The sequence below is a fragment of the Esox lucius genome, chromosome 11 (assembly GCF_011004845.1).
Source record: "Esox lucius isolate fEsoLuc1 chromosome 11, fEsoLuc1.pri, whole genome shotgun sequence".
In the NCBI taxonomy this organism is placed as follows: Eukaryota; Metazoa; Chordata; class Actinopteri; order Esociformes; family Esocidae; genus Esox; species Esox lucius.
The window spans coordinates 17,810,430-17,837,896 of NC_047579.1; the positions used below are offsets into that span (position 1 = coordinate 17,810,430).

The window sequence follows — 27,467 nt, forward strand, 5'->3', positions numbered from 1 at the left end:
GACAGCTGTCAAGTCAGCACTCTTCCCCATGATTGTGTTCCCTACAGAACTAGACTGAGAGACAATTTAAAGGTTTTGGGTTAATTCGCTGATTAGAGTGTGGCACCAGGTGTCTTCAAAATTGAACCTTTTCACAATATTCAAATTTTCGAAGATACTGAATTTTCATTAGATGTCAGATATAATCAAAATTAAAAGACAAAAACATTTGAAATATCAGTCTGTGTGAAATGAATGTATACATTATACAAGTTTCACTCTTTGAATGGAATTACAGAAATAAATCAACTTTTTGATGATATAATAAATGTATGACCAGCACCTGTATACTCAATCAGTACTAATGAGGTTGACTGGGGGTATGTGTTTGGAGGAGCTACATATTTGACCCATATCTCTACACCTCGCAAAGATTACATGGTCCCTGGGACTAACACCTACCTCTGACCGGTAGGAGGGTCTAGATTACATGGTCCCTGGGACTAACACCTACCTCTGACCGGTAGGAGGGTCTGGATTACATGGTCCCTGGGACTAACACCTCACTCTGACCGGTAGGAGGGTCTGGATTACATGGTACCTGGGACTAACACCTCACTCTGACCAGTACGAGGGTCTAGATTACATGGTCCCTGGGACTAACACCTCACTCTGACCGGTAGGAGGGTCTAGATTACATGGTCCCTGGGACTAACACCTCACTCTGACCGGTAGGAGGGTCTAGATTACATGGTCCCTGGGACTAACACCTCACTCTGACCGGTAGGAGGGTCTAGATTACATGGTCCCTGGGACTAACACCTCACTCTGACCGGTAGGAGGGTCTAGATTACATGGTCCCTGGGACTAACACCTCACTCTGACCGGTAGGAGGGTCTAGATTACATGGTCCCTGGGACTAACACCTCACTCTGACCGGTAGGAGGGTCTAGATTACATGGTCCCTGGGACTAACACCTCACTCTGACCAGTAGGAGGGTCAATGTGTTGCATGGGATTCAATTCTACTAATGATTTTTAAGAGGGATAAAGTCCCATGCCAGAGGGACCAGAACCACTTAGCACATATAGGATTTTAAACTACTACCCCACCACTTAGGAAAGCATGCAGGCTTAGATGTTTTGTATGTCTTTACCAGTACACTTATAACCCACCCCAACTGTGTTTCAAAGAGCAACATTCAGGTCGTCATACGTCCTCCTCTACAAAACAGGTGTGCCATATTAATAGTGATTATTTGGGTGTCTCTACAATTCGACTACCTACCCTTGATTAGGAATTTGTTTACACTCATTCTGTTCTCACATTGGGCACGTTCAAGTGGATCAGATTTTTTTGATGTTGATCAACACTAGTCACCTGACTTATAAAATGTGTTGCATTATGGGGATACAAATTGTCCGACTTATGAATGCATGACCTTTGCGACTTCATGACAAGAACCATGAGATCATTAAAAATGGCATTGTTAACTGTTTTGGGGGTATTACTAACTTTGTGAAATATGCCTACATTTTTATCTAATTTAATAAATAGCAGAATACCTACTTGGACCATGAGGATCCCACTTACTGTAGGAAAACTGGAATTTCGATAACGTCCACTTCATCGGCAGTCCTACAAACAGCAGAAGTTGTCCGACTTGTAGTCTGCGTTTAAGGACCTCCTCAGACTCGCTGGCTTGTGTCTACAGACTCGCTGGCTTGTGTCTACAGACTCGCTGGCTTGTGTCTACAGACTCGCTGGCTTGTGTCTACAGACTCGCTGGCTTGTGTCTACAGACTCGCTGGCTTGTGTCTACAGACTCGCTGGCTTGTGTCTACAGACTCGCTGGCTTGTGTCTACAGACTCGCTGGCTTGTGTCTACAGACTCGCTGGCTTGTGTCTACAGACTCGCTGGCTTGTGTCTACAGTCGGCTACTTTAGGCTTATCTCTCAAACAGGCCCAATGCGTGATCACCTGCCTATCTATGTGTGAATTTATATTACACACTGGATTAAAGGGACATCAGAAACTTCAGAGAATCCAGGTAAGCTAAATCCAATAATTTATTATCAAGGTTGAGTCTAGCTAAGGACTTTATGGTGAAAGGTGGACTATTTTAATGCTAGCATTTGTTTCTTGCTTTTTTGGTAAAAATTAACTATACAGCCTGGACAAACGATGATGGGTGCCAGTGTCTTGAACAAGAGAGTTTAGGTGATTTCTGTGATTGTAATTCCAGCGGTAGGAACTCTTAAAGAAGTACAGAGACAAAATTCTCTTGGCATAATTAGCAGTTTATTTTAAAATAGAGAGACACGTCAAAAGCTTACAGAATAACACTGAGGAATCTCTGAGGTAAATACATAAACAGTCAGTATTTATTACAGTTAAAAGGGGTGGGGTAAGATACTGCTCCGCTGTCCTATGTCAATAATACACATTCCCTTTGTTCTGTCAATACTAAGGACCTGTGGGTAACTTTTCAACTCTAAAGGGACACAGCATCTGGACAAAGGACAGATATACCAATCATTTAAAGAGAGACAGATTGATGGAGAACCCAATGATCTACTGATACCAATTAATGAGGACCATAAACAAATACCAGATGCCCCTCTCCTACATTCCTTTTCTTATCTAAACATGGGGACTCAGTACTTTTAACTGGTAACCCATTTATACATGTATAGGACTAAATATACATCAGTTCAAGAAATTTCCCTGATATTACGCAAAAAATGTTTGGGGTGTAAGAATTTAAGCGTTCATATAGTATTGAAATAATGATTGCGTTCCCGGTCGTCAAGGGTGCGAGTAATTCAATTATTTATTGCAGCATTCCATAGTCTATGGTTCATGATGTTACAGACTTGATCTTACAAACTCAATCTCAAAGAATCTTCCAGTCATACCTCTATGTTACAGACATCATTGCAGTCCAGAATACACAACACAGCACTGTAAGCACATTGGCTAATTACTGCTGTGCTTTGACAGAACGTGACCTCCTGTGCACGGATAAACAGGTATTCTGTTCTGTAATCTAAACATAACAAGCATACATTTGTGGAATCTGAGCATTAACACGTACAATATGAATGTACATTTCATTGGAAGTGTATGTGCCTAGATAATGAGAACAACAGAAACCTTTCTGTTTAGATTATCTCTCTGTAGGTTGTTCTCTAATGACAGGAATGTTTACGATGGCCATATGGCATGGGGGTTGACTTCTAAAGACATGGTCTTAGTTAGAAACACCCTTAATGTATAGGCTAGCTGGTAGTCAACATTACAGTGAGAAGATAATGGAACGTTCACAGTATGACATCTGTGCTGCACTTTTCCAATAAACGTGACCAAACTTCTCCCTCGATTTGATACGGGTTCTACATTATTTGACCACTATACGAAACCGCCGATTTCTAACACATTCATACAATTCTACACTGGTGAGATGGTATAATGCCTTATGCATGTGTTGTCCTATTAAAACCAGAACACAGAAGTAATATCTAAAGCATCTTTAATTGTTGACTAATTTTGTTGTTGAATGAGGCCAAAATGGATGCCTCAGTAAATATAATTAAAAAATATATACTCACTCCGAAAACATGTAACCTTGGAAGCACAGCACTACAAAACAACTAAAGGTCAGAGAAATAAAGACGTTGATTACGAAGAAGAGCCCCACATAGACTTCTACCACTCTTTTGGAGAAACCTGTAGAAGTGAAAACAATTAAAATAATTTGTGCCCTTTTTTACCAAGCTTCAATGGTCACACATTACCTCAAGTGGTGCATTTCGTGTTTTATGGAAGTTACAGTTAGCTAAGTTTTTGTACCGGTTAAGGGTTAACTGGTTGGGCCACCCTTAACAGCAACAACTGCAATCAAGCGTTTGCGATAACTTGCAATGAGTCTTTTACAGCGCTGTGGAGGAATTTTGGCCCACTCATCTTTGCAGAATTGTTGTAATTCAGCCACATTGGAGGGTTTTCGAGCATGAACTGCCTTTTTAAGGTCATGCCAAAGCATCTCAATAGGATTTAGGTCAGGACTTTGACTAGGCTACTCCAAAGTCTTGTTTTTCGTCCACCACTTGGACTTGCTGGTGTGTTTTGGATCATTGTCGTGCTGCAGAACCCAAGTTCACTTCAGCTTGTGGCCGGACATTCTCCTTCAATTTTTTGGTAGACAGCAGAATTCATGGTTCTATTTATCTTGGTTCCAGGTCCTAAAGCAGCAAAACAGGCCCAGACCATCACACTTCCACCACCATATTTTACTGTTGGTATGATGTTTTTTTTCTGAATTGCGGTGTTACTTTTACGCCAGATGTAATGGGACACACACCTTCCAAAAAGTTAAACTTTTGTCTTGTCAGTCCACAGAGTACTTTCCCAAAAGTCTTGCAGATCATCAAGGAAAAAATTAGACAAGCCTTTATGTTCTTGGATGAGTCGTCGCTACGCTCTTGGGGTAATTTTGATCAGTCCTGGGAAGGTTCACCACTGTTCCATGTTTTCGCCATTTGTGGATAATGGATCTCACTGTGGTTCACTGGAGTCCCAAAGCTTTAGGAATGGCTTTATTACCTTTTCCAGACTGATAGATCTCTATTACTTTCTTTCTCATTGGTTCCTGAATTTCTTTGGATCTCGTGGTGAGAATCGAACCCAGTTCGACTACTTGGCAGTCTTCATCTCTAACCACTATGCTACTTAACATTGGAATATCGTGTGGTCAGCAGTCGGTTTTTTGTTTGTAAGATTTTTTAGAACCACAAGAATGGACTACATGCAGGTAAGCAAGCCAGCTAGTTATCGATCGATAGATAGCTGACCTATTTAATGTATCAAACCTCTCCGTTTTGGAAAGATAGTTCATTAGCAACTGGGAAGTGGGAACATTCCGACCTTCGAGTTGCAGATTACCGGAGAATATACCTGAATACTTTTTGAGAGCTCTGAGAAGTAACGTCACCATTTTATTCCCTTCTGAAGCATAGCAGTCTGGATTTTGTCCTGATTTAAGGCGTTGAGTGCTTCCCTCAAATCTTTCAACTCCAATAAAATTTGTGCCCCTGTCTGATCCTAAAGACAACACTTGACCTCGTCGACAAATAAATCTTCATAATGCATGGATGCAGGAGTCTGTATCAAGAGTATGTGCAACTTCAAGATATATACTGCCCTGCTTGCCATGCAGGTGAAGATTATGCCATATCTTTTAACAAGACTTCGTCCTCTCTTGATCTCTATAGGACCGAAGTGGTCTACTCCTACATTTGTAAATGGAGGCTTATCTGGTAGAATCTTTTCCAGGGGTAAGTCTGCCATTTTCTCTTCCCCGATGTCGTTTGCACACAACACAGTATGTTATGATCCTTCTTGCTGCAGAGTTGGCTTTGATAATCCAGTATTTTTTACGGAGTTGAGATAGCATATGATTTCTTCCTCCGTGGCCAAGTTGTTCATGGATATGTCTTAGCAATAGCGTTGATATGTGCAAGTCTTTCGAGAGAATAACTGGATGCTTAGCCTCTTCAGGCATAGCTAGTCTACTCAGGCGACCACCTACTCGCAGAAGTCCATCATCCAACACCGGGTCCAGTTTATACAGACGACTGCTTCTTTTAACACCACTTTTACCAGCCTTTAGCGTAGATAGTTCTTCTTCAAAGCTTTGTCTTTGACTGAAAGAAATAACTGCACGTTCTGCTCGGTTCAGATCCTCAGGATTTGAACACCGTCTTTGGAGTGTTGCTTTAAAAGCTTGTATCTCCTTCAATTGGCTTGACTCATCTTTAAAGTTACTCGCAGCAGTCTGAATCTCCTTTCTTTTTCTAGTCAGCAGTAAGATAGTTGTTTTTACTTTAAGTAGCCAAGCTACAGTTGTCATCAGACTTCTCCATGAAGAGAAATAACTTATCAGAGAGCTGGTGGGATTCAATGGACCTTTAACAATGAGGTTGCTTGTGAGGTCTTGCTTGACTTCCGGATCATTTGCAGAGATTGCAGTTTCCAAATGAAGTTTCTGCCATTCTCTGTCTGGCTGACAGAGAAACTCTGGTCCCTTGATCCATCTTTTGCAGCTTAAGAAGCGGTTTGCTGTTAGCCCCCTAGAGGCTTCATCTGCCGGATTTTCCTTTGTGCTAACATATCCCCATTGTGACACATCAGTAGAATCCCTTACAAAGGAGATCCTATTTGCTACAAATGTTCTGAAACGTTTGGTTTCGTTGTTGATGTATTTCAGCACTGTTGTGCTATCAGTCCAAAAGATGGATTTGTTCAGCTGAAGCTGTAATTCCCTCCGAAGCATTCTGTCAACTTTGACGGCTAGAACTGCAGCTGTGAGCTCCAGTCTGGGGATCGTTACTTGCTTTAATGGTGATACTCTTGCTTTACCTATCATGAAAGCAACATGCACCTCTTTGTCGTTGTTTTCCTGTCTAAGATATGACACCGTACCGTATCCACTCTCGCTGGTGTCTGAGAAGTGGTGCAATTGTGCATTTCTGATTTGACCAAAGCTTGTGGGCTTCATGCAACGGTCCACTCTAAACTCTGTCATCTTGTTCAGATCTGCCAACCATCCGGTCCACTGCTGAGAAATAGTTTGGGGTATGTTTTCATCCCATCCAAGGTTTTTTCTACAGAGTTCCTGCATAATCAGTTTGGCTGGCAGAATAAATGGTGCTAGAAATCCTAAAGGGTCGTATACAGAGCCAACTACGGACAAGATCCCGCGTCTGGTGTATGCTCGTGGCTGTGCAGTAATTCTGAACATGAACACATCTGTTTCAACGCACCAGTGCAATCCTAGCGCTCTTTCCATTGGCAGGTTGTCCCTGTCCAAGTCCAACTCTTTTGTCTCTTTGGTCCTGGCTTCTTGTGGAATGGATGCCAATACTTTACGGCTGTTGCTGATCCACTTTGACAGCATGAAACCTCCCTTCTTGCAGAGAGCAGTCAGGTCTTTTACCATAAGAACAGCGTCCTGTTCTGTGGAGATGGATTTTAAGCAATCATCTACGTAAAAGTTGTTCTTTACGGTGTCTGTAACCTCTGCTGGAAAGTGAGCTTTGTTATCTTCAGCTGTCCGTCTTAGTGCAAAGTTTGCACAACTCGGTGATGACACTGCTCCAAAGAGGTGTACTTTCATCCGGTATTCAACAAGATCCTGCTGCACATCACCATCAGGCCACCATAGGAATCGCAGATAGTCAATATGATCTTCTGACACTTTGACCTGGTGAAACATTGCTTTGATGTCAGCCATCAGGGCAACTGGCTCTTGTCTGAATCTGATGAGTACTCCGATGAGTGAGTTGGTAAGATCTGGACCCTGTAGCAATTGTTCATTGAGCGATGTTCCCTTAAAGACAGCACCGCAGTCGAAGACCACTCTTAAGGCTCCTTTCCTCGGGTGATACACCCCGTGATGTGGGATATACCAGAGTCCCCCATCATTACGATTCAGTTGATCTACTGGTATCCTTTCAGCATAGCCGTTGTCAATCATTTCTTTGAGAAAAGTTGTATATTCATTGTGAAAAACCTCATGTTTACCAAACCTGCGTTTCAGGCTTTGGATGCGCTGCTCTGCTATGCAATGGTTATTTGGCATGCTGGGATTTTCTTGCTTCAAAGGTAAGTCTAGACAGTGGTGACCATCTGTAATTTTTATTGAGTTATTCACAATATCCAAGAATTGTCTCTCTTCTCTGGACATTTCCTCTGTTTCCTTGCTGGTTACCTCATTGAAATCATGATTGTATTGTTTAACCAGTAGCTCCTCTAGATTCACAATAGACATTCGATTGACAGCAGCAACAGGGCAGCCATTCTCATCCCTGACGTCGTTGTCTACTCTCAAGGGCCCATAGATGACCCACCCCAGTAGGGTCCTCACAGCGTATGGTCCATCCCCTTGGCTATTGACCACCTCCCAAGGTTCCAATACCTTAGAAGCATTTGTGCCGATGAGCAGGTCAATGCCAGCGTCTATTTCATGAATCTTGACATCCTTCAAGTAAGGCCATTGAGTCAGGTCTTTTTGTCTTGGAATGTTGAGCTTGGAAACAGGCATGGTCATATGTGTAAATACATTGGACAGTTGTATGAAATAATTTTTGTCCAGACTTGATATCTCTAAACCTGAGATATGATGACTGGTCACAGGTTCCCCTTTTCTTTAAGAAGTCTATTTTTCCCTGTGCATCTTTTTCCTGATTTGTGGACACCGCACCAGTGTGACCATCTCTATCACAGAACAAACAGGAATTTTGGGAATTAGTGGCACATTCTTCATTCCATTTGTTGTCATTTTTTCTTGGTTTTGGCATTTCTACAGGTGTTACAGTAGTTGCAAAACTGCTTCCTCTCGGTCTTGGCTTTTCTCTTGCTTTGAAAAAGGTTGCACCTTTGACAGGTGCAGTTGTCTTAACATCCTGGATGTTTCCAAAAAGTGGATTCGACAATATCTTCACTTGTCTCTCCTTGAAGTCTACCAAGTCAGAGAAACTAGCTCGACGTCCATGTTGTTCTTGGAGCTGACATGCCCTATTCCTCCACTCTTCTCTGAGCTTGTAAGGCAGTTTCAGAAGAATGGTCTTCACACTGGAAGCAACATTCAACTCCTCCATATAGGTGAGCTGTTCCATAGCGTTGCAACAACCTCTCAGGAATAATGAAAACGCTTGCAATGCTTTCACATCCTCTGGCTTGATCACTGGCCAGGCAAATGCTTTGTCCATGTATGCTGTGGCAATCTTATGTTCATTACCAAAATGTTCTTTAAGCAGATCTTTTGCTCTTTTATAGCCCTCAGCTGGAGACAGATGTTGGCAGCTGTGAACTAAATCTTTTGGATGTCCTCTGGTGTATTGCTCTAGGACGCAGGCAGTCACTGTAGTCATCTGTCTTTCTTTTCACTCCTCTCTCGAATGCCCTGATGAAAACTCCATATTGCAATGGATCACCATCATAAATAGGAATGTCTCTTGGTGGTAAAGTAGAAGAGAGATTCTGTTGAGCGAGAAGAGCTGTGATGTCACTTGGCCTCTGAATTATGTGATAGATATCACCTTGATTACCATCGTTAAATACAGGTTGCTCATATCCTGAGCTCTAACAGATGGTCCGTCAGCTCTTTCCTTTGGTCGAACAAACTGTTGCTGGGAAGAAGATTCAGTTCCCATCCATACATTCAGTCTTTGTTGCACTTGATCAGGTAGATAGGTGTTTGCATGTGAATTTAATTTGAATGAAGGTTTCTTTTGAGCAGTTCCTTTTCTCAAATACGAGTTCATCCCGTCAGATACTCGAGCTGTTTCTTGATTCAAGTACATTGATTTTTGCATTGGCTGCTGCCTGTTCAGTCTCTAATTCCAGTTGTTCTTTCTTCCTTTTCAGTTGTTCTTCCTGTGCCTCAAGGTCATGCCTTTTCTGCAGAGCAATGGTGTGTGGTTTATGCAATGCAACCTCTGTTAACCACGCATTTACATCCTGTATAAAACCATCAAAAGTTTCAATTTGTTGTTGAAACCAGTGATTTTGCCTTTCTAGTTCATTTTCAGGCAGTGGTAACTTCATCAGTGACTCATGATTGCTTTTGGCTTCATCACAGATGTTGATTAATTTAACCAAGTTAGATTGCACTTCATTTCCTTTCTCCTTAGATTCCATGAGCTCTTTCAGCAACTCTATTGATTTTCTAGCTTGTTTGCATTTCAAGTTTCTAGTTTTCTGACAGTTTTCAATGAACATTTCCAAACCTTTAGCAGTGTGTTTAATAACCCTTTTTTCCCCCTTTTCAGAATCCTGTGCAACATCGCCATCTTGTGACCGAACATCAGATATGACAGTAGACATTTGTTTCACTTTTAGCGTGATCCAGTAAACCCACACGTCTAACAGAATGTTTCAAACAGCTGATATTGTGGCAGTATAGGCTTCAGTCAACGAAATTCATTAGTGTAGCAGTTTCTGGTCACTGTTTCATAGCTTTTCCAATAAAGCTTAATGATGCACATACCCCACTGCCTGCGCGTTGTCTCTCGGGGTTTCCAATCTTCATCAATCAGCTCGCACAGGTGGCGTCAATGTTTCGTCTTGTTGGGAATGGCGGCGTTCAGTTTGATGAAAGAAAATCAGTTTTTACATGCAAACAATCTTTATCTAGTTCCAATACTTTTACAGGCTCAATATTCACTCATAGAACCTCACTTTTGTAATGGCAATCTTTGCTTGCTGTACCTTTAGCTTTACCATTCAAGACAGGTAGGAGTGATGTTTTGACACAGACACACAAAGACCTTGCAGAGAATATTGCAGTTGAAGTTGGTGGTGGTTTATTGTAGTAAATAGTACAAAACGGATGAACATACCGGTTGACTTATTCTCTTGACTCAAATCCGTGGTGCTCTGTTGTCCGTGGTCTGGTGAGAACTGTTTGCGCTCCTCCTACCTGTCTACTACTTCCTGCCCCCTATATACAACCAAGGGTGCATCTAAATCACTGTCACCCGGTGTCCAAACAAAACAAAATAAAAGCCCAATAATAAGCATAAATGGCTCCTACAGTGCTATTGAAATTTGAAGTTAGAAGGCTGCATTTGTATACAATCTGAAAGGGCCCACAACCAGCACCCGTCATCTCGGTTTCAGCTCCAAAACACAATGGTTAGTTCTCGGAAATGTTATGCTTGAAAATATTAAAATATGGGTAAATATGGATTGTGCAACATCTTACACACTTTTGTAATCACAATAAGAGCAATCTTGGATGAAATTAATTCTTTGTTAAAGAGCTATTGAGATTTGAAGAGCCGAATGTCTGTCAAATGTACAATCTAAAACTAACTTCCTCACAGTCTTAAACTTAAATGATGTTAATATAAAAACATGTATTATATTAATTGTATTGTAACGTCCACAAGTGAACGGAAGAGTACAATGGACATTTTATTTAGGAAAGTGACACATGTTACTCCTCCAATTATTTAGGCATGATTTCTAAATCCATATTTTTTTTTAAATGTGGTTCGCCTTCTGCCTGGCTGACGTCAGAGTCAGGTGTCAGCCAGACTTCCTGTATGCAACATGATACACTGAAACTGGAAGTGTTTCTGTTTGAATGGTTTTTGTGTGACAGAACAGAAGACTGAAAAGATCAACTGAAGCTAATATTTCTCCACACTCATGTCGATTAGAGGTGAGTTAGTACATTTTAATAATTAAACAAAGACATTTAAATTGTTAAAATAGTTAATTACTGTACCGTTCACAAAAGAAAAACAGCTTCCGACCATGCGGAAATTAATCATTTTATTATCCAGGGTGTAAATGCAGTATACTGCAGAGGCATGCTTTCCGTGAACGGAGGTCTTACAACCCTTACAGTATCTTGCTTATTAAACATATCTGCGGTCTGTAGATGGTGATAAATCCAATCCATTACACCAGCTCATTGGGCACGAAACACACTACTTTTGTAGTCAAGGGTTACCAACTAAGTATCCTAGAGCAAAACTTTCAGCAAGACCCACACAATACCAGAACCAAAAACACTATCAACATACCAAAGAGGTAGGCAGATGTGTTACTACCAAACAGCATCTAGGTCTGTGTCCAACAATTTAAGAAAACAGCTGACAAATGTGGTTGATTTTTGGGTGGTCTATGCCTTTAAGTAGTAGCTACGCTAATGTTTCAGGCCCCCTTTGTAATTCTCATAGCTTAGGGAGGGATCAGAATTTAACATGATGAGACACCGAAGGAAATGGGAGATGCCATGCTTTTTTCAGTTTTGGGGAGGGTTTACAGTTTTTAATAATAATTCCAAGAGAGTGCCATTTAATTTTATAATTTATTACATTTCCGTAGTCTGTAATACTTTTGGAATGACGTATTGACCGGCCAAACATACCTTTTTCTATATCTCCTTTCTATTGGCTATTCAGTCAGTCCCGCTTTATACTTGGTATATCTACACTGAAACAAAAGGGTCTTTGATTTTACTTGATTCAAATGTGTACTTTGGTGCCACACAAATTAAATACATACGATTAATAATTATTCTTAACTACATTTAAGTAATTTATTTTACTCGAGCACACATAATGAAATCAGGTAAATTCAACACAATTTCAAACAATTAATTTAACATAATATGCCTAAACTAATTTAATATAAATTACTTTTTTAGCTTCAAAGTTATTTTATCATGTATCCTATACCTCATTAGCTATTTAATATTTAACATGTTATTTTGTTGATTATGTTACTAAAATATATTATGTACAAGGTCCAACTCAATCTATTTATGTCAGGACAACATGAAATTCTGAAGTCTTCTACCTTAATGTTTGTATACAAATAAGAGAAAGAAATGTACTCTTTAATTAATTAATTACGTGTATCACGTTGTCTGAAAATAAATGTTATTTATTTAAATATTTTCAGTTGATACTACTTAAACAGGGTTTAAGTAATATACCATTGCCACACCTACAATATAATGTCCCAATATGCATTGCCCTTTCAGGTGAACTCTAGAGTTACCACCCATGACTGTATTTGTTAGTGACAGAAACATGGTTATTGAAAACAATTAATGTAATTTATTTCTGTTGTTAATTCCTTGTCAACTGTTATAAGATATTAAGCTGTGAATACTTGACATTCATAAATTCTTATTTTGAAGTGTTGTAACACCCCAGCTTGTGGGTTATTCATTTCATATGCCTTCAGAACACACTGCTCTGTCTGATTGAAATCCTAGCACAGTGGCCAGAAAGTCATGGTTAAAAGCATTCCTAACTTCAAGAAAACTCCTAGACTTTCAAAATAGAAAACTAAACTTCTGCTGTGATTTCTGGAAGTCCTGGGCACTTCACCAGAGTTTTGCAAAACTACCCACAAGTCTTTCAGAACACTTGACACGAAGATGTAACACCCCCCAGCTACAAGCTGAAAATGCAATTTAAAAGAGAGACCGTCGTAATTTAAATCTATAGATATATGAAGTTACAGCCTGCAAACCCTGAAAAGCTTTTGAGAAAGTTGAGGCACCACAGTAAATAACAGTGTGTTCAGCACGGATGTCACTAGAGATTCATGGATTGGGGGGCTAAGACTCTTTTATGAGGGTCTTGGCGTGCTCCCCCAGGATGTTTTGTAAAGCCCTCAAAACATCTTTTCATTCATATTTTTAGAGATACAATGGGTGTAAAATCTATCAGAATAATGTTATTATTGGTCAAGGTTGGCCAAAAGTATACCTGTCTGATAGTTTGTGTTAGACACTGATCTAATTTTAATAACTTAAATTCTATCCAAATAAAGAAGTTGAAGTCCACTCTGTCCTGTCCATCCAAAACACAAAAATGGCAGTACTATGTAGCCTAATACATATGGGTTTTTATTTTAAAAGAGTAAGAGAGAGACACTTGTTTTGGGATTCATAATAGTACACTTTAATTCTGTAAATGTTCTGTTGCGCACAATGTATTTCAGCAAAAAACTAAATGGCTAGTGTGTCACGACTCCCTCCATTGCACCAGCTCCGGAGGTCTACATCACCAGTCTTCTAGGTACCACTGTTCCAGCTAATCACCTTCACACCGGACTTTCCCCATATTGTCACCCACACCTGTGTGATTCTCACTGATTATTATGCGTATTTATGGCCCTGTTTCCCCAGTGCCGTGTTGGTTATTATTTCCATGTCACCATGCATTGAGTACAACTATTCCATGCATATGTGTATTGTATCGTTCCGGCTTCGTCCGCGTGTTCTGTTTTGGAGGCTTTACACCCCCCTTTTTTTTTTGACGTGCTTTGAGTTTGGTTATAGAAACCCTTACCACATTTCCTGTATCTGTCTCCACTTCCTGGTGTAAAAGTTTCATTTGGATACTATATGTAATTGATCTGAATACCAGCAGACCTTGTGGTCCTGTGGAAACATTTCAGACATTGATAATTTGTGTCTCTCAGAAATGTTTATGCAATCTGTTCTTTTATAGCTGTCGCGGGGGCGCGGGTGACATTTAAAGACAGCTCACACCCCTAGTTTACAGTATTTTAGCCTGGAGTGACAGCTTTGAGATGGGAATAATGATTGTTTAGAAGAGATGGATCTCCCCCTCACCAGATGATTTAAAGTGCTCATTAAAATAATAACAAATGTCACTTACAATATACAGCAACTGAGACCTTCAATACACATTTATTAGATTTACCCTTACCAGGCAAAATAGTAATGCAACACATTCAGGTTTTCAGTGGTAACAGACAAAAATTCAGACTTGGCCTTACTGAGTCATTCTTAACTCACATGGTTAAGAATGATTCTGGTATTATATGACACCATGCACCTTCATACATAATGACGGGTAAAGAAGAATTCACCCTAACGTGATGGGTTGAAGCATCAATTTGACTCTTTAACTTTTTTTTTGGCAGGTTTTCTCTGTGAAGTGTTAAAATGCATCATGAGGTCACCACTGCTTCTAAATGGAGTCTGTCTGTGGAGAGAGGGGATAGGACCACTGCCACTAACATTACACTAACTGGGGAGAAAGAGCTAAACACTGATGCTGTGGGGTGAAAGATTTACATTTGTCTTGCAGTGTTAGTAATGTTATTGTTTTAATATCAATACCAAAAAATGCTTAGTTAATTAACTTTACATAATGGAAAACAAATCATTGATCAAAGATGTTTTTGTTATCAACGTTTTTTCTAAGGTAAGAACTGAAGGATATAGTTCTAGTCTTGGTATTAACGTGCATCACGTCTATCTATTTAAATGAAGACTCCTGACCTTGCGTAGCTGAAAGTAGCTAAATGTTGTTACTATGGTTGATCAGGGTTCATCAGAAGAGACCAGACTCCCCTGTACCCAGCTGTCTGTCTATGAAGAGTGACTGGTCTATGGATCATCCTAACAGCTTCAGGAAGGGAGACATTTCTACTGAACTACAGTAAGAACTGAAGGATCAAGGTCCTCTTAGTGTGGACTATGGTTGGTTAGAATCCCAACAGTGGTTGGTCAGGGACCATCTGTTAAGTTGGTTAATAAACAAGGTGAACAACTGAAGCACCAAAATCTCCTCTTGGCAGTCATGGTGTTGATAGAGGTCCCATCCACCCTCTGGTGTATTGAAACAGGTCCCCTCCACATTCTGGTGGTATTGATACAGGTCCCCTCCACCTTCTGGTGGTATTGATAGAGGTCCCATCCACCTTCTGGTGGTATTGATAGAGGTCCCCTCCACCCTCTGGTGTATTGATACAGGTCCGCTCCACCTTCTGGTGGTATTGATACAGGTCCCCTCCACCTTCTGGTGGTATTAATAGAGGTCCCCTCCACCTTCTGGTGGTATTGATAGAGGACCCCTCCACCCTCTGGCGTATTGATACAGGTCCCCTCCACCTTCTGGTGGTATTGATACAGGTCCCCTCCACCCTCTGGTGGTATTGATACAGGTCCCCTCCACCTTCTGGTGGTATTGATACAGGTCCCCTCCACCCTCTGGTGGTGTTGATACAGGTCCCCTCCACCTTCTGGTGGTATTAATGCAGTTCTCATCCACCTTCTGGTGGTGATGATAATGTATTACTTATATTTTCAGATACAAACCACATTATGATATCTGCTGTTTTGCCAGACTTATTTGCTACTGATGTTGCCTGATGCTTTCACTTCAGCCGAACAGTTTTTCAATTGCTCATCTGTTGGTCAGTTTCTCATCAGATTCATGCTCACCTGTAACTGGACGAAGCAATGTCATTAATCCTTCAACTGCAGCACCAGGATGTTACTCATTTCATGTCACACCAACAAGAAAAAGTAAGTGTTTTTTTTTAGGGAAGCACTGATACTTGGTCTGAAAAAAGTGGTAAACTATTATTTGCCGATACCTTGTACCTATACCAAGTACTTCATAATGCAATATTTCACCCATAAAAATAACAATTACCATCAAAGTGAAATTAATTTTAAGTTTATATTTGTCAGATGTACTCTGGTTGATACGCCAAGACCCTCAAAAAAAATATAAATAGAACCTGGGTATTAAATAAAATGTGTAAATGGAAGCTTTTGTTCATCCAAAAATGAACAAAAAGGTTTCTGTGTAAACAGAGACTCCACACTGGCACTGTCTCCACATTTTAATTAAATGCCAAACTCTCTGAATATTCCTGAATTTCATTTGCACATGTCGACTTGCACCTTAAACTTTCCCTCATTACATTAACGAAGAGGTTTTTCAATTTATCAGTTACATTCAAGATTAATTTAAACAAGATTATTTGACTAGTTTTTTGCTACTTCTATCATTCTAATTTTTTCCTATAGGTCAAGGTCTTCTGAGGCTCCAACAAGAAATGAAGACTAAACTGAAAAAAAAGTATCAAATGCTGTATGAAGGAAATGGACAGCATGAAAACCAAACTATCTTAAAGGACATCTACACAGAGCTCTACATCACAGAGGGTGGAAGTAGAGGAGTTAATAAAGAACATGAGGTCAGACAGATTGAGATGGCATCCAAGAGACAAACCACACCAGAGACACCAATCAAATGCAACAACATCTTCAAGCCAATGAAACAACATCCGAATAAAGGTTTCAGGAGAATCTTGACTAAAGGAATCGCTGGCATTGGAAAAACAGTCTCTGTGCAGAAGGTCATCCTTGACTGGGCAGAAGGAAAAGCAAATCAGGATGTTCATTTAATTTTCCCTCTTCCTTTCCGTGATCTAAACCTGAAAAAGGATCAATATAGTCTGATGCAACTTCTTTCCAACTACTTTCGAGAACTGAAACAGATTGATAGTATTGAAGATGGTTTAACCAAAACCGTTTTTATTTTTGATGGTCTGGATGAGTGTCAACTTCCTCTAGACTTTAAAAACAATAAGAAGTGCTGTGATGTCACAGAACCCACCTCAGTGGACGTGTTGCTGACAAACCTTATCGAGGGGAATCTGCTTCCCTCTGCTCTCCTCTGGATAACCACACGACCTGCAGCAGCCAATCGGATCCCTCCTGAGTGTGTTGACCAAGTCACAGAGATACGAGGGTTCAATGAGCCACAGAAAGAGGAGTACTTCAGAAAGAAAATTTCTGACCAGAATCTTGCAAAAAAAATAATCAACCACATAAAAACATCCAGAAGCCTCCACATCATGTGTCACATACCAGTCTTCTGTTGGATATCAGCCACTGTCCTTGAGTCGATGCTGAAAGAAGCAGAGAAAGATGAAATCCCCAAAACTCTGACTCAGATGTATGAACACTTCCTGCTCATCCAAACCAGCATGAAAAACAAAAAGTACTACAAATCCACAGAAACAAATCCAAAAGAACTGTCTCAGTCAGACAAAGACATGATCCTGAAGTTGTCAAAGCTGGCTTTCCAACAGCTTCAGAAGGGCAACCTGATCTTCTATGAGGAGGACCTGAGAGAGTGTGACATTGATGTCTCAGAGGCATCAGAGTACTCAGCACTGTGTACAGAGATCTTTAAAGAAGAATCTGGGCTTTACCAAGAGAAGGTCTTTAGCTTTGTTCATCTGAGTATTCAGGAGTTTCTAGCAGCATTACATGTTCTAGAATCTTGTCTGGGGAAGGAGGAATATGTCTTCCCCCCAAAAGTAATCACACTGTCCCCATTCCAACATGATGATGATGATTATGATGGTGATGATGACCAATACCCCTTTTATGATGATAATAATGATGCTTCAGACATTTATGATGAAGATTATTATGATGTTGAAGTGAGAAAGTCAGACAAGTTATCTGACTTGTACAGCAGAGCAGTAGAACAAGCCTTGGAGAGTGAGAATGGACACCTGGACCTGTTCCTCCGATTCCTTCTGGGTCTCTCACTGGAATCCAATCAGAATCTCTTACGAGGCCTTCTGACACAGACAGGAAGTACAACACTGAGAAATGAGGAAACGGTTAAGCGAACAGTAGAGTACCTTTCAGAGATGATCAAAAAGGTATCCTCACCAGAAAGGACCATCAACTTGTTCCACTGTTTAAATGAACTTGGTGCCAACTCTCTAGTTGAAGACATACAGACCTCCCTGCGATCAGGGACTCTTTCAGAAACAGAACTACAACCTCACCAATGTTCAGCCCTGGCCTACCTGTTACTGATGTCAGAGGAGGTACTGGAGGAGTTTGACATGAAGACATACAATACATCAAAGGAAGGTTATCAGAGGTTGCTGCCAGTTGTGAAAACCTGTAAGAGAGCAATGTAAGTTCTGGTAATGTTTTGATATATACAGTATTATTAAGCTGAAGGCTTTGTACATTTAATATATCATCTCCTGTTTCCAGACTGCATGGCTGTGACCTCAGATCTAATTGCTTCTGGGAAATGATCTACTTTATCAGTTAATTATGTTCATATGCACATATTTCTTTACAAAAATATTTTCACTAGGAGTTGCTCTTATCCAGTGGGATTTACTGTAAAGAACACATTTTTGCTTTATGTCCATATAGCGACTGGAAACTCAGAAATCCATGTTCCTTATTGTCTAATCCTAAACTTATTCCTAACCTGACTCTATTCTTACACTAACCCCAATAACCTAACATTTATACCTTAATTTAACTTTTCTCTAATACCTAACACTAAACCTAGCTCCTGCACCTAAATGCATAATTTTTACCACAAACCTAACCCCTAACCTAGAAAATCAGATTTTCCATAGTGTGGACCTGCCATTAACCTTGTGGGGAGCTCTATACAACAAGGGCTGTATTCACAAAACATGTTAAGGCTAAAACTTGCTACCAACTTGCTGATTTAGGAGAAACTCTTAAAAGCAATGGCCTTGTCAGTCCTAATTTTAAGAGTATTTCACAAATGTTTTAGCGCTAAAATCAGCTCCTAAATCTGTGAAGTCACTAAGACCAAATCACAAACAATCATAAAAGTGCTGCTGCCAGGAATCCGCCTCATAATCAGGTCAACATTTTAGAAGCATTATTGATACTGAGCTTTTGAGAAGGTATCATCTTAATCACGAGGGCATTATGATCATAGTAGAGCTTGTCAGGGATGCAGCAACTTCACCAACAAACAGAAACAACCCGATATCACTGGAGATCAAGGTTGTGACAACTCTACACTACTTGGCCACAGGGAAAATGCAGCTATGCAGAGCAGACGAACTACGTAGAATATTATATCTAACAATAAATGCCCTCCCCCGACCCCATATCGTCTGACAAATTATTTGGTTTCCTCATGATGTTTGCCAACTACAAAGAAACTGCTGAGTTAATGGCCATAGATGGACTCCCTGGTGTAGTTGGTGCTATTGATGGGACACATTATTGCACAAAGTATTGCACCCTCAGAAGATGAATGTGCATTTCTTTACCAGCAGCCAGACATGTAAAAGGCTGACAATTAGCTTAACATATCATGACTAGTCATTATATCATTCTTGGTTTCATGTTTAATCAGTGATAATTAGCATACATTTTGCATTTTTGAATATCTTTATTTCAATATGGCATTTCAAAATGAAACCTCCTTCCACAGTATTGCTATGATGAATTCACTGATAGAGACCCATCCCCTATCAGCCAATCACTGTGGGCATAGTAAGTAAGCATATTCATGGAACATGACATCATCCATAGCAATGGGGCCAACCCCGCCCTCTCTCTTAGCTTAAGATTTCTCCCCATGTCTTAGTAAAAGTCGGTCTTAGCAGCTTTGTGAATAGGTTTTAAGAGGAATCTTAGCTTGGAACTTTTGCTGTTTATTTCTCTATTTGAAATATTCAAGGACTTTACATTCTTTCACCTGTGTATTGTGTCACTGTTTTGATAAGTAATCAGCATCCAAAACTGAAAACATCTGACTAGGTAAGTTGACTTAGTCTAATATTCGTCGCACTTCATTGCATTTTCCAGGTTTATCAACCATTCCAACTAATCTTCTTTTCAACTCTCTGATGTCCGTAGATCCACCACTCTGTGTCTGTTCATCATCATTCCTGCTACTCTTCTCCTCTCACAAACACGCACACACACACACACACACACAGAGTTCTTACATTTACAGTATATAAATTAATGGACAACATTGATTATTTTCTATTTGGAAAATCATGAATTCCAGTGTCATGTATTGGCAATGTCAGTTTTAAAAATGTACAAAACAATGATGTCATCTATAGAGGCTATTCTTAACTCTGAACTATTTTTCTGTTTGTGACATCATGATAATCTCTCTCCAGACTGTCAGGTTGTGGAATCACTGAGGAAGGCTGTGTTTCTCTGGTCTCAGTTCTGAAGTCAAATCCCTCACACCTGAAAGAGCTGGATCTCAGTAACAATGACCTGAAGGATTTAGGAGTTGAGCAGCTCTCTGCTTTGATGAAGGACCCACAATGTAGACTGGAGATTCTGAGGTGAGTAGGCTAATGGTTTGCATTTTTCACACCAGAACCCCAGATTTGGTCTGTCAGGCTCACTTGGGGTGATGTCTCATAGAGATTTATTTGGAACTGCAGTTCTAAAATGTGTGATAGTAGCAGAGATGGAGTTAAAACCACAACAATGGAGACCCAGACCAAGACCCAAACCCTGGATACCCAGACCAAGACCCAAATGTGTAAATGTGTCATCCCCAAAGAGAGAGATGGCGCGCAAGTGAGTGAGTGAACGAGCGAGAGAGAGAGCGGGGGTGTGGGTCGTGCTTTCAGTCGAATCCCAATGTACAGTCGGACCAAATCACACTGCACTACGATTACATTGAATACGCATCTATTTCCAGTAGTAAAAACATTTTATTTTGAAGAAAAAATAAATGGCCAAACAAAGATTCACAGCAAAATAAGTTGCAGCGTTGATTTTGGAGAGCGAGGAAAGTGAAAATGGGTCGGAAGATTACTTTCATTCAGAGGACGAAGAGTATTTATCAGGACGGAATCGACCCATTTGAAGAGTAAGTATAAATTCTATACTATGATAAAAAACGTATTATAAATTAGGATTCTTTTGCATTGTTTCAGAGGAATTACTATATGGTGTAGCCAGTGGTCAAATGTGCGCCTTTGCTTCAGAAGTTTATAATAAAAAGCACAAGGGTAAACGTTACCGAGCAGAAAACTATTTGTCCTTAGTAAATGGGGACATGGCGCATTCCATCTACAGTAGTTCTTTCAATGCGCAAATGAGAATGTTGTTATTTTATTTCACAGTAATTTACTTTGCAACATATATAAGGTACAGCAGCCTACATGTTTTTTTTAATAATTTCATTATAATAAATGAAATATTTTAAGTTGATAAAACGGTAGCTTACTTTAGGTAGCCTAATGTCATGTTTGAATGTACAGAAAAGGATATGATATTTTGTTTTTGTTGCTATATATTGTTTATTCCCTTTCTGAATGGAATTGTAAAAGAAACGTGTATAAGAATTGAATTGTGAAACAAACGTAGACTAGTAGGAATGGGCTGTGTGTTATTCACACCTAGCTGAGTTTGGAATGGTTCCAGTCAACGTTGAGTGGGGGAAGGGCTGTGACTCCATACAAGTCATAGCTTGACTAGTTTCAAAGGTGTGAGATAAGTGAGGGGATGTAAGACCCTTGTACTTCAGTCAGTCATGTAGTCATTTCTCTGGGCAACAATAATAACTGTACATGTTGTAATAAATGTTGTAAAACTTCTGAAATGTTATAATGTCAAATTATTTTCTAAATCTGTTTGTCAGTTTACATCATCATGATCAAGAGCACCAGAGAGCTGCAGGGGATCAACCCATCACCCCCTCAGAACATTCCAACCAACAGCATCATCAGCCCCAAGGCCTTTGTGGAGCAGCTTGTGGCTGAAATGTTTGGGGTGTCACCTGAGGCTGTGAGCATCCCTGTTCCGGTCTCCATCCAAGCGGACCCAAGGAAGAAGGCTACAGCTGGACGGATGAAGTATGAAAGGTGTAAGGCAGATGGGGCCTCAAGACAGGACACACCATGGAAATGTTATGAGTGTGGTACTCTGTCTCAATTTGGAAAGGAACTGCTTTCAGATGTGGCACATCTAGAGATTTCCATTGGAAATAAAGGCAACCTTAAAATGAAGGCAACCATAACAAAACCACTCTCAAAGTTGAAAATAAAGGATTGAGTGCCATCTAGTGGTGGCTTTTTGTAAATAGTTTTCAACAGCACTGATACAGGGACCCATTTTGACATTTTGGTTGATATTTTACACTTACTGGAAAAAAACAAACATATATTGACTAGAGTAAAAAATATGTAATATAAAATAAAAATTCACACAATGAACAACTTGTAGTTGTTCTGACCCCTGGGGGCATTCAAATATGTTGTAAAACAACCTACCTATTGGATTTTACTTTGTCTTCTCAATAGAAAACACAAAATAGGAACTTGCGTTTTTATATTTATTCACACTATTTCACATTATTACTCATATAAATGTGTTTTCTATTCATCCATGTAGCTGAGGGTCTGCAGAATCCCCATATATAAAGCACTTCCTTCTACTATAAAGGATGATCTCTTGAGAGGCCAAAATGTCAAGGCAGTGACAGACCTTAGAGGGTTTTAAGTCCCGATAAAATAGAGAGGGAGAGGACGACACAAACAAAACACATAATTGTTACATACTTTAAACATCATATTCATCAGTTACATTATTAGTCAAATTAAACATGGCGATTAGTAGAGCAAGCAGGAAAAGTTTTTAGTGGAAAATGGTCCTGCTATCGAGTTTGGCCAGGTCCAAACTTGACAAGAGCGCAGGTTGACGTCATGTGTGTAACTAGAACGGTAGGTCAAATATACTGTCCAAAGACGGCAAACTTTATTTAATGATATTTTACATACAGCGTAGGAATTTCACTCTGGCCGTGAAGCACCGAAAATCATTGTCGTTTTTCAGAAGTGTTTTATTTATTTTTTTGGTAGTTCACAACTGAGAACAACCGCAAGAACGGACAACATGGAGATAGGCAAGCTAGCTTGTGCTTAACTGAATCAAACCTTTCAGTTTTGGAAGGTGCGTTCATGAGCAACTGGGAAGTGGGAAAGCTCTGACCTCCATGTGGGAGAATACACCTGAACGCTTTTTGAGAGCTCCGAGAAGTACAGGTGCTGTCATATAATTAGAATATCGTCAAAAAGTTGATTTATTTCAGTAATTCCATTCAAAAAGTGAAATGTGTATATTATATTCATTCATTGTACACAGACTGATATATTTCAAATGTGTGGATTCAGTGCCTCTCCTCTCTTCCTCCAGACTCTGGGGCCTTAATTTCCATAGGAAATGCAAAATTTACTTTCATCAGAGAACATAACTTTGGACCACTCAGCAGCAGTCCAGTCCTTTTTGTCTTTAGCCCAGGCGAGACGCTTCTGACGCTGTGTCTTGTTCAAGAGTGGCTTGACACAAGGAATGCGACAGCTGAAACCCATGTTTTGCATACGTCTGTGCGTGGTGATTCTTGAAGCACTGACTCCAGCTGCAGTCCACTCTTTGTGAATCTCCCCCACATTTTTGAATGGGTTTTGTTTCACAATCCTCTCCAGGGTGCGGTTATCCCTATTGCTTGTACACTTTTTTCTACCACATCTTTTCCTTCCCTTCGCCTCTCTATTAATGTGCTTGGACACAGAGCTCTGTGAACAGCTAGCCTCTATAGCTATGAGCTTTTGTGTCTTGCCCTCTTGTGCATGATGTCAGTGGTCGTCTTTTGGACAGCTGTCAAGTCAGCAGTCTTCCCCATAATTGTGTTGCCTACAGAACTAGACTGAGAGACCATTTAAAGGCCTTTGCAGGTGTTCTGGGTTAATTAGCTGATTAGAGTGTGGCACCAGGTGTCTTCAATATTGAACCTTTTCACAATATTCAAATTTTCTGAGATACTGAATTTGGGGTTTTCATTAGTTGTCAGTTATAATCATCAAAATTACAAGAAATAAACACTTGAAATATATCAGTCTGTGTGGAATGAATGTATACTTTTAAAAAAAGTTTCACTTTTTGAATTGAATTACTGAAATAAATCAACTTTTTGATTATATTCTTATTATATGACCAGCACCTGTATTGTTGGGTATCACTCGACATGGCAGCGTTTGTGGTGAATAACGAAAATGACTTGCTCCGCACACAAATAAGTCACTACATTTGTTTATTTAGGTTGTACTCATTGGCGCAGGGGATTGTGATGTTGAAGCAGAAGTGGGCAAACTAAGGCCCGCGGGCCACATCCGGCCCTTTGTACGTCCCTGTCCTGCCCGCGTGAGGCCAATCATAAATTATAATTGTAAAATGCACTAAATTATATATTTTGAATAGCTGGTACTGATAATCGGAAGAATAAAACTATTCTGTAAATATTTATATTAGGCAATGTGAAATTGTGGTGTATAGGTCAAAAAAGAAAACAAAAGCAAATATTGAATCAGTGCAATTTTTTTTTAACTTGTTAATCTCCACAAAAAACAACTTAACAAGTTTATAGAAATACAGCAATACAACAAACAATTTATTGTTTGATGGTTGAGTACTTGTGGATGTGATCGGCTGATCTTTTGGCTTCCTTTAGTGTTGGCAAGTGGGTCAGAATGTTGTCCTTCACTTGGCTTGAGATAACCTGCAACTTTCTCATGAAAGCCTTCACTGCACTGTACATCTCATGCACAAAAAGGCCCTTGCACTGCAGTTTGACATTTAGTTGGTTCAGTAGTGCAGGCACATCCACAGCGAATCCGAGGTCTGCCACCCAGTCTTTATCTGAAAGCTCTGGGATGTTATGTCTTTTCTTAACACAGAAATTCTGTGTTAAACAATAAAATTCGGCCACCGAATAATTGACACAATCTTTTCTTTCGGTGTTTCGGTTTTTGGTTCTCGGCCTTTGGAAATTTTATTTTGAAAAGCGTTACGTTTGTATTACTTACGTATGGACGTATATGCGTGCGTGAGCTGAGAGTGAAGGTGAACAGCGACAAGTGACGCTAGCCAGGTTACCCTCAAGATGTCGGCTCACGCTAAGAAAAGAAAAGTTGATAACGAATGCCGTGTTTTCAACAAGACATGGACTGCCAAGTATTTCTTTAACGAAATTAAAGGTAAAGCCGTTTGCTTAATCTGTGGTACACAGGTCGCTGTGTTAAAGGATTATAATTTGAATCGCCACTAAACGACCAAGCATGAGGATAAATACAGAAATGTGTCTGATGAAGAGCGCGCGTGGGAGTCTGATGCGTTGCTAGCAAAACTGCAAACCCAACAAGGACTTTTTACAAAACTTCACACCCCCAGAGATGCAGCCATCAGGACAAGGTATGTAATTTCTCACAAAATCGCCAGAAAAAGTAAGGCATTTTCTGATGGAGAGTTTATTAAGGAGTGCTTATTGGACTCTGTTGCGTTGTTGTGCCCGCATTTGAGAACGTGTCACTCTCCCGACGAACTGTAACGAGGCGGGTTGAGGACAAACTTGGAGCTTCAGCTGAAGAACAGAGCGGCCGACTTTGACTATTTTTCTCTGGCTTTGGATGAGAGCTGTGATGTACGTCACACCGCCCAGCTACTCATCTTCTTACTTGGGATAAATGCAAACTTTCAAATCACGGAGGAGTTGGCAGCCATGCAGTCAATGAAAGGGACAACCACTGGTAATGACTTGTTCACAGAGGTAAATGCATGTTTGGACATGTTAGGACTGAAATGAGACAAGCTGGCAGGTGTGACAACAGACGGTTGTCCAAATCTGACTGGGAAAAATGTTGGACTTTTAAAGAGAATGCAGGATAAAGTGACAGAAATGAACCCTTTGCAGAAATTGCCATTTTTGCATTGTATTATACATCAGGAAGTGTTATGTAAGACAGTGTTAAAACTGAACCATGTTGTTGATGCTGTAATTAAAACAGTTAACTTCATCCGAGCAAGAGCATTAAATCACAGACAATTTGTTGCATTTCTGGAGGAAAATGAGATTGAACATCGTGACATAAGTTATCACTGCACTGTCAGGTGGCTCAGCCTTGGCAAAGTACTGAAAAGTGTCTGGGACCTGAGAGACCAGATTCCGGATTTCTGTGTTAAGAAAGGACATAACATCCCAGAGCTTTCAGATAAAGACTGGGTGGCAGACCTCGGATTCGCTGTGGATGTGACTGCACTACTGAACCAACTAAATGTCAAACTGCAGTGCAAGGGCCTTTTTGTGCATGAGATGTACAGTGCAGTGAAGGCTTTCATGAGAAAGTTGCAGGTTATCTCAAGTCAAGTGAAGGACAACATTCTGACCCACTTGCCAACACTAAAGGAAGCCAAAAGATCAGTCGATCACATCCACAAGTACTCAACCATCTTAGAAGCACTGCATGCAAGGTTTTCAAGGTGATTTCAAAACTCTTGAGAGTGAAATGCACATGGTTTCTTCTCCCTTCAACTGCAGTGTGGATAATGCACCAAGTGATGTTCAGATGGAACTCATTGACTTGCAGTCTGACACACTTCTGGCAGAGCACTTCAGGTCAGTCTCACTGCTGGACTTTTACTCCTCCCTCAAAGAGGAGAACTTTCCACACCTGAGGAGGCATGCTCAGAGGATTCTAGTCCTCTTTGGATCTACCTATGTATGTGATCAGACATTCTCAGTGATGAAGTTCAACAAATCCAAACACAGATCCTCTATCACTGATGACCACCTCTCAGCTGTCCTTCACATAGCCACCTCAGACATTCAGACAGATTACAATGCCCTTGTTCAAGCCCAGAACAGACTGGAATATTCTCACTGAAGAGGTAAAATGAGGTGGAAAACATTACAAGTTATTGTTTGTTGTATTGCTGTATTTCTATAAACTTGTTAAGTTGTTTTTTGTTTTTCATTGTTTGTGGAGATTAACAAGTTAAAAAAAATTGCACTGATTCAATAATTGCTTTTGTTTTCTTTTTTGACCTATACACCACAATTTCACATTACCTAATATAAATATTTACAGAATAGTTTTATTCTTCTGATTATCAGTACCAGCTATTCAAAATATATAATTTAGTGCATTTTACAATGGAAGAAAGTTGAGCAGAATTAAGTTCAGTTTTCGTTGGTGTGGCCCTCTGACACAATTCAGGTTTCTCATGTGGCCCCTTGTGAAAATGAATTGCCCACCCCTGTGTTAAAGCATACATTGCGATTTACTTTTGTGTAATTCAGGTAATGTTAGCCTTCTTGCTAGCTAGGCTTAACGTTACTTATCTGTCAACACTGTTGCCTCTTTGTCGTCGTCATGTGAACACATGAAATTAAACAAATTCCAGAATCTATAAACAAGAAACCAGGCAAGCCTAGTTCAGCCGGCCTGCAATAGAAAGTGTCGCCATCTCAAGATTCAAACCCGGGTCACCCATGTGAAAGGCTC

At 40.1% G+C, this 27,467-nt stretch overlaps 2 protein-coding genes across 2 annotated transcripts in view; one reads left to right on the plus strand and one right to left on the minus strand.

The window, feature by feature from the left end:
* Positions 1-3,364: 3,364 nt before the first annotated feature.
* On the minus strand, positions 3,365-8,184 carry LOC117595338. Its single transcript, XM_034295623.1, has one exon. The coding sequence runs from the start codon at positions 8,089-8,091 to the stop codon at positions 5,293-5,295; it is 2,799 nt and encodes a 932-aa protein (XP_034151514.1). The 5' UTR covers positions 8,092-8,184; the 3' UTR covers positions 3,365-5,292.
* Positions 8,185-11,100: 2,916 nt separating this feature from the next.
* Positions 11,101-27,467, plus strand: part of LOC105009777 (NLR family CARD domain-containing protein 3-like) — a 31,363-nt gene continuing 14,996 nt past the window's right edge. The window contains exons 1-6 of the mRNA XM_034295645.1: positions 11,101-11,211; positions 14,466-14,606; positions 14,873-14,986; positions 15,749-15,855; positions 16,366-18,283; positions 20,289-20,462. Of these exons, the coding sequence (XP_034151536.1) occupies positions 14,488-14,606; positions 14,873-14,986; positions 15,749-15,855; positions 16,366-18,283; positions 20,289-20,462 (2,432 nt within the window). The 5' untranslated portion in view covers positions 11,101-11,211; positions 14,466-14,487. The remainder of the gene's footprint in view (positions 11,212-14,465; positions 14,607-14,872; positions 14,987-15,748; positions 15,856-16,365; positions 18,284-20,288; positions 20,463-27,467) is intronic.

What these genes read in the sequence shown, in the direction of transcription:
- LOC117595338 (XM_034295623.1), bottom strand. Translation starts at nt 8,091, where the DNA reads ATGACCATGCCTGTTTCCAAGCTCAACATTCCAAGACAAAAAGACCTG.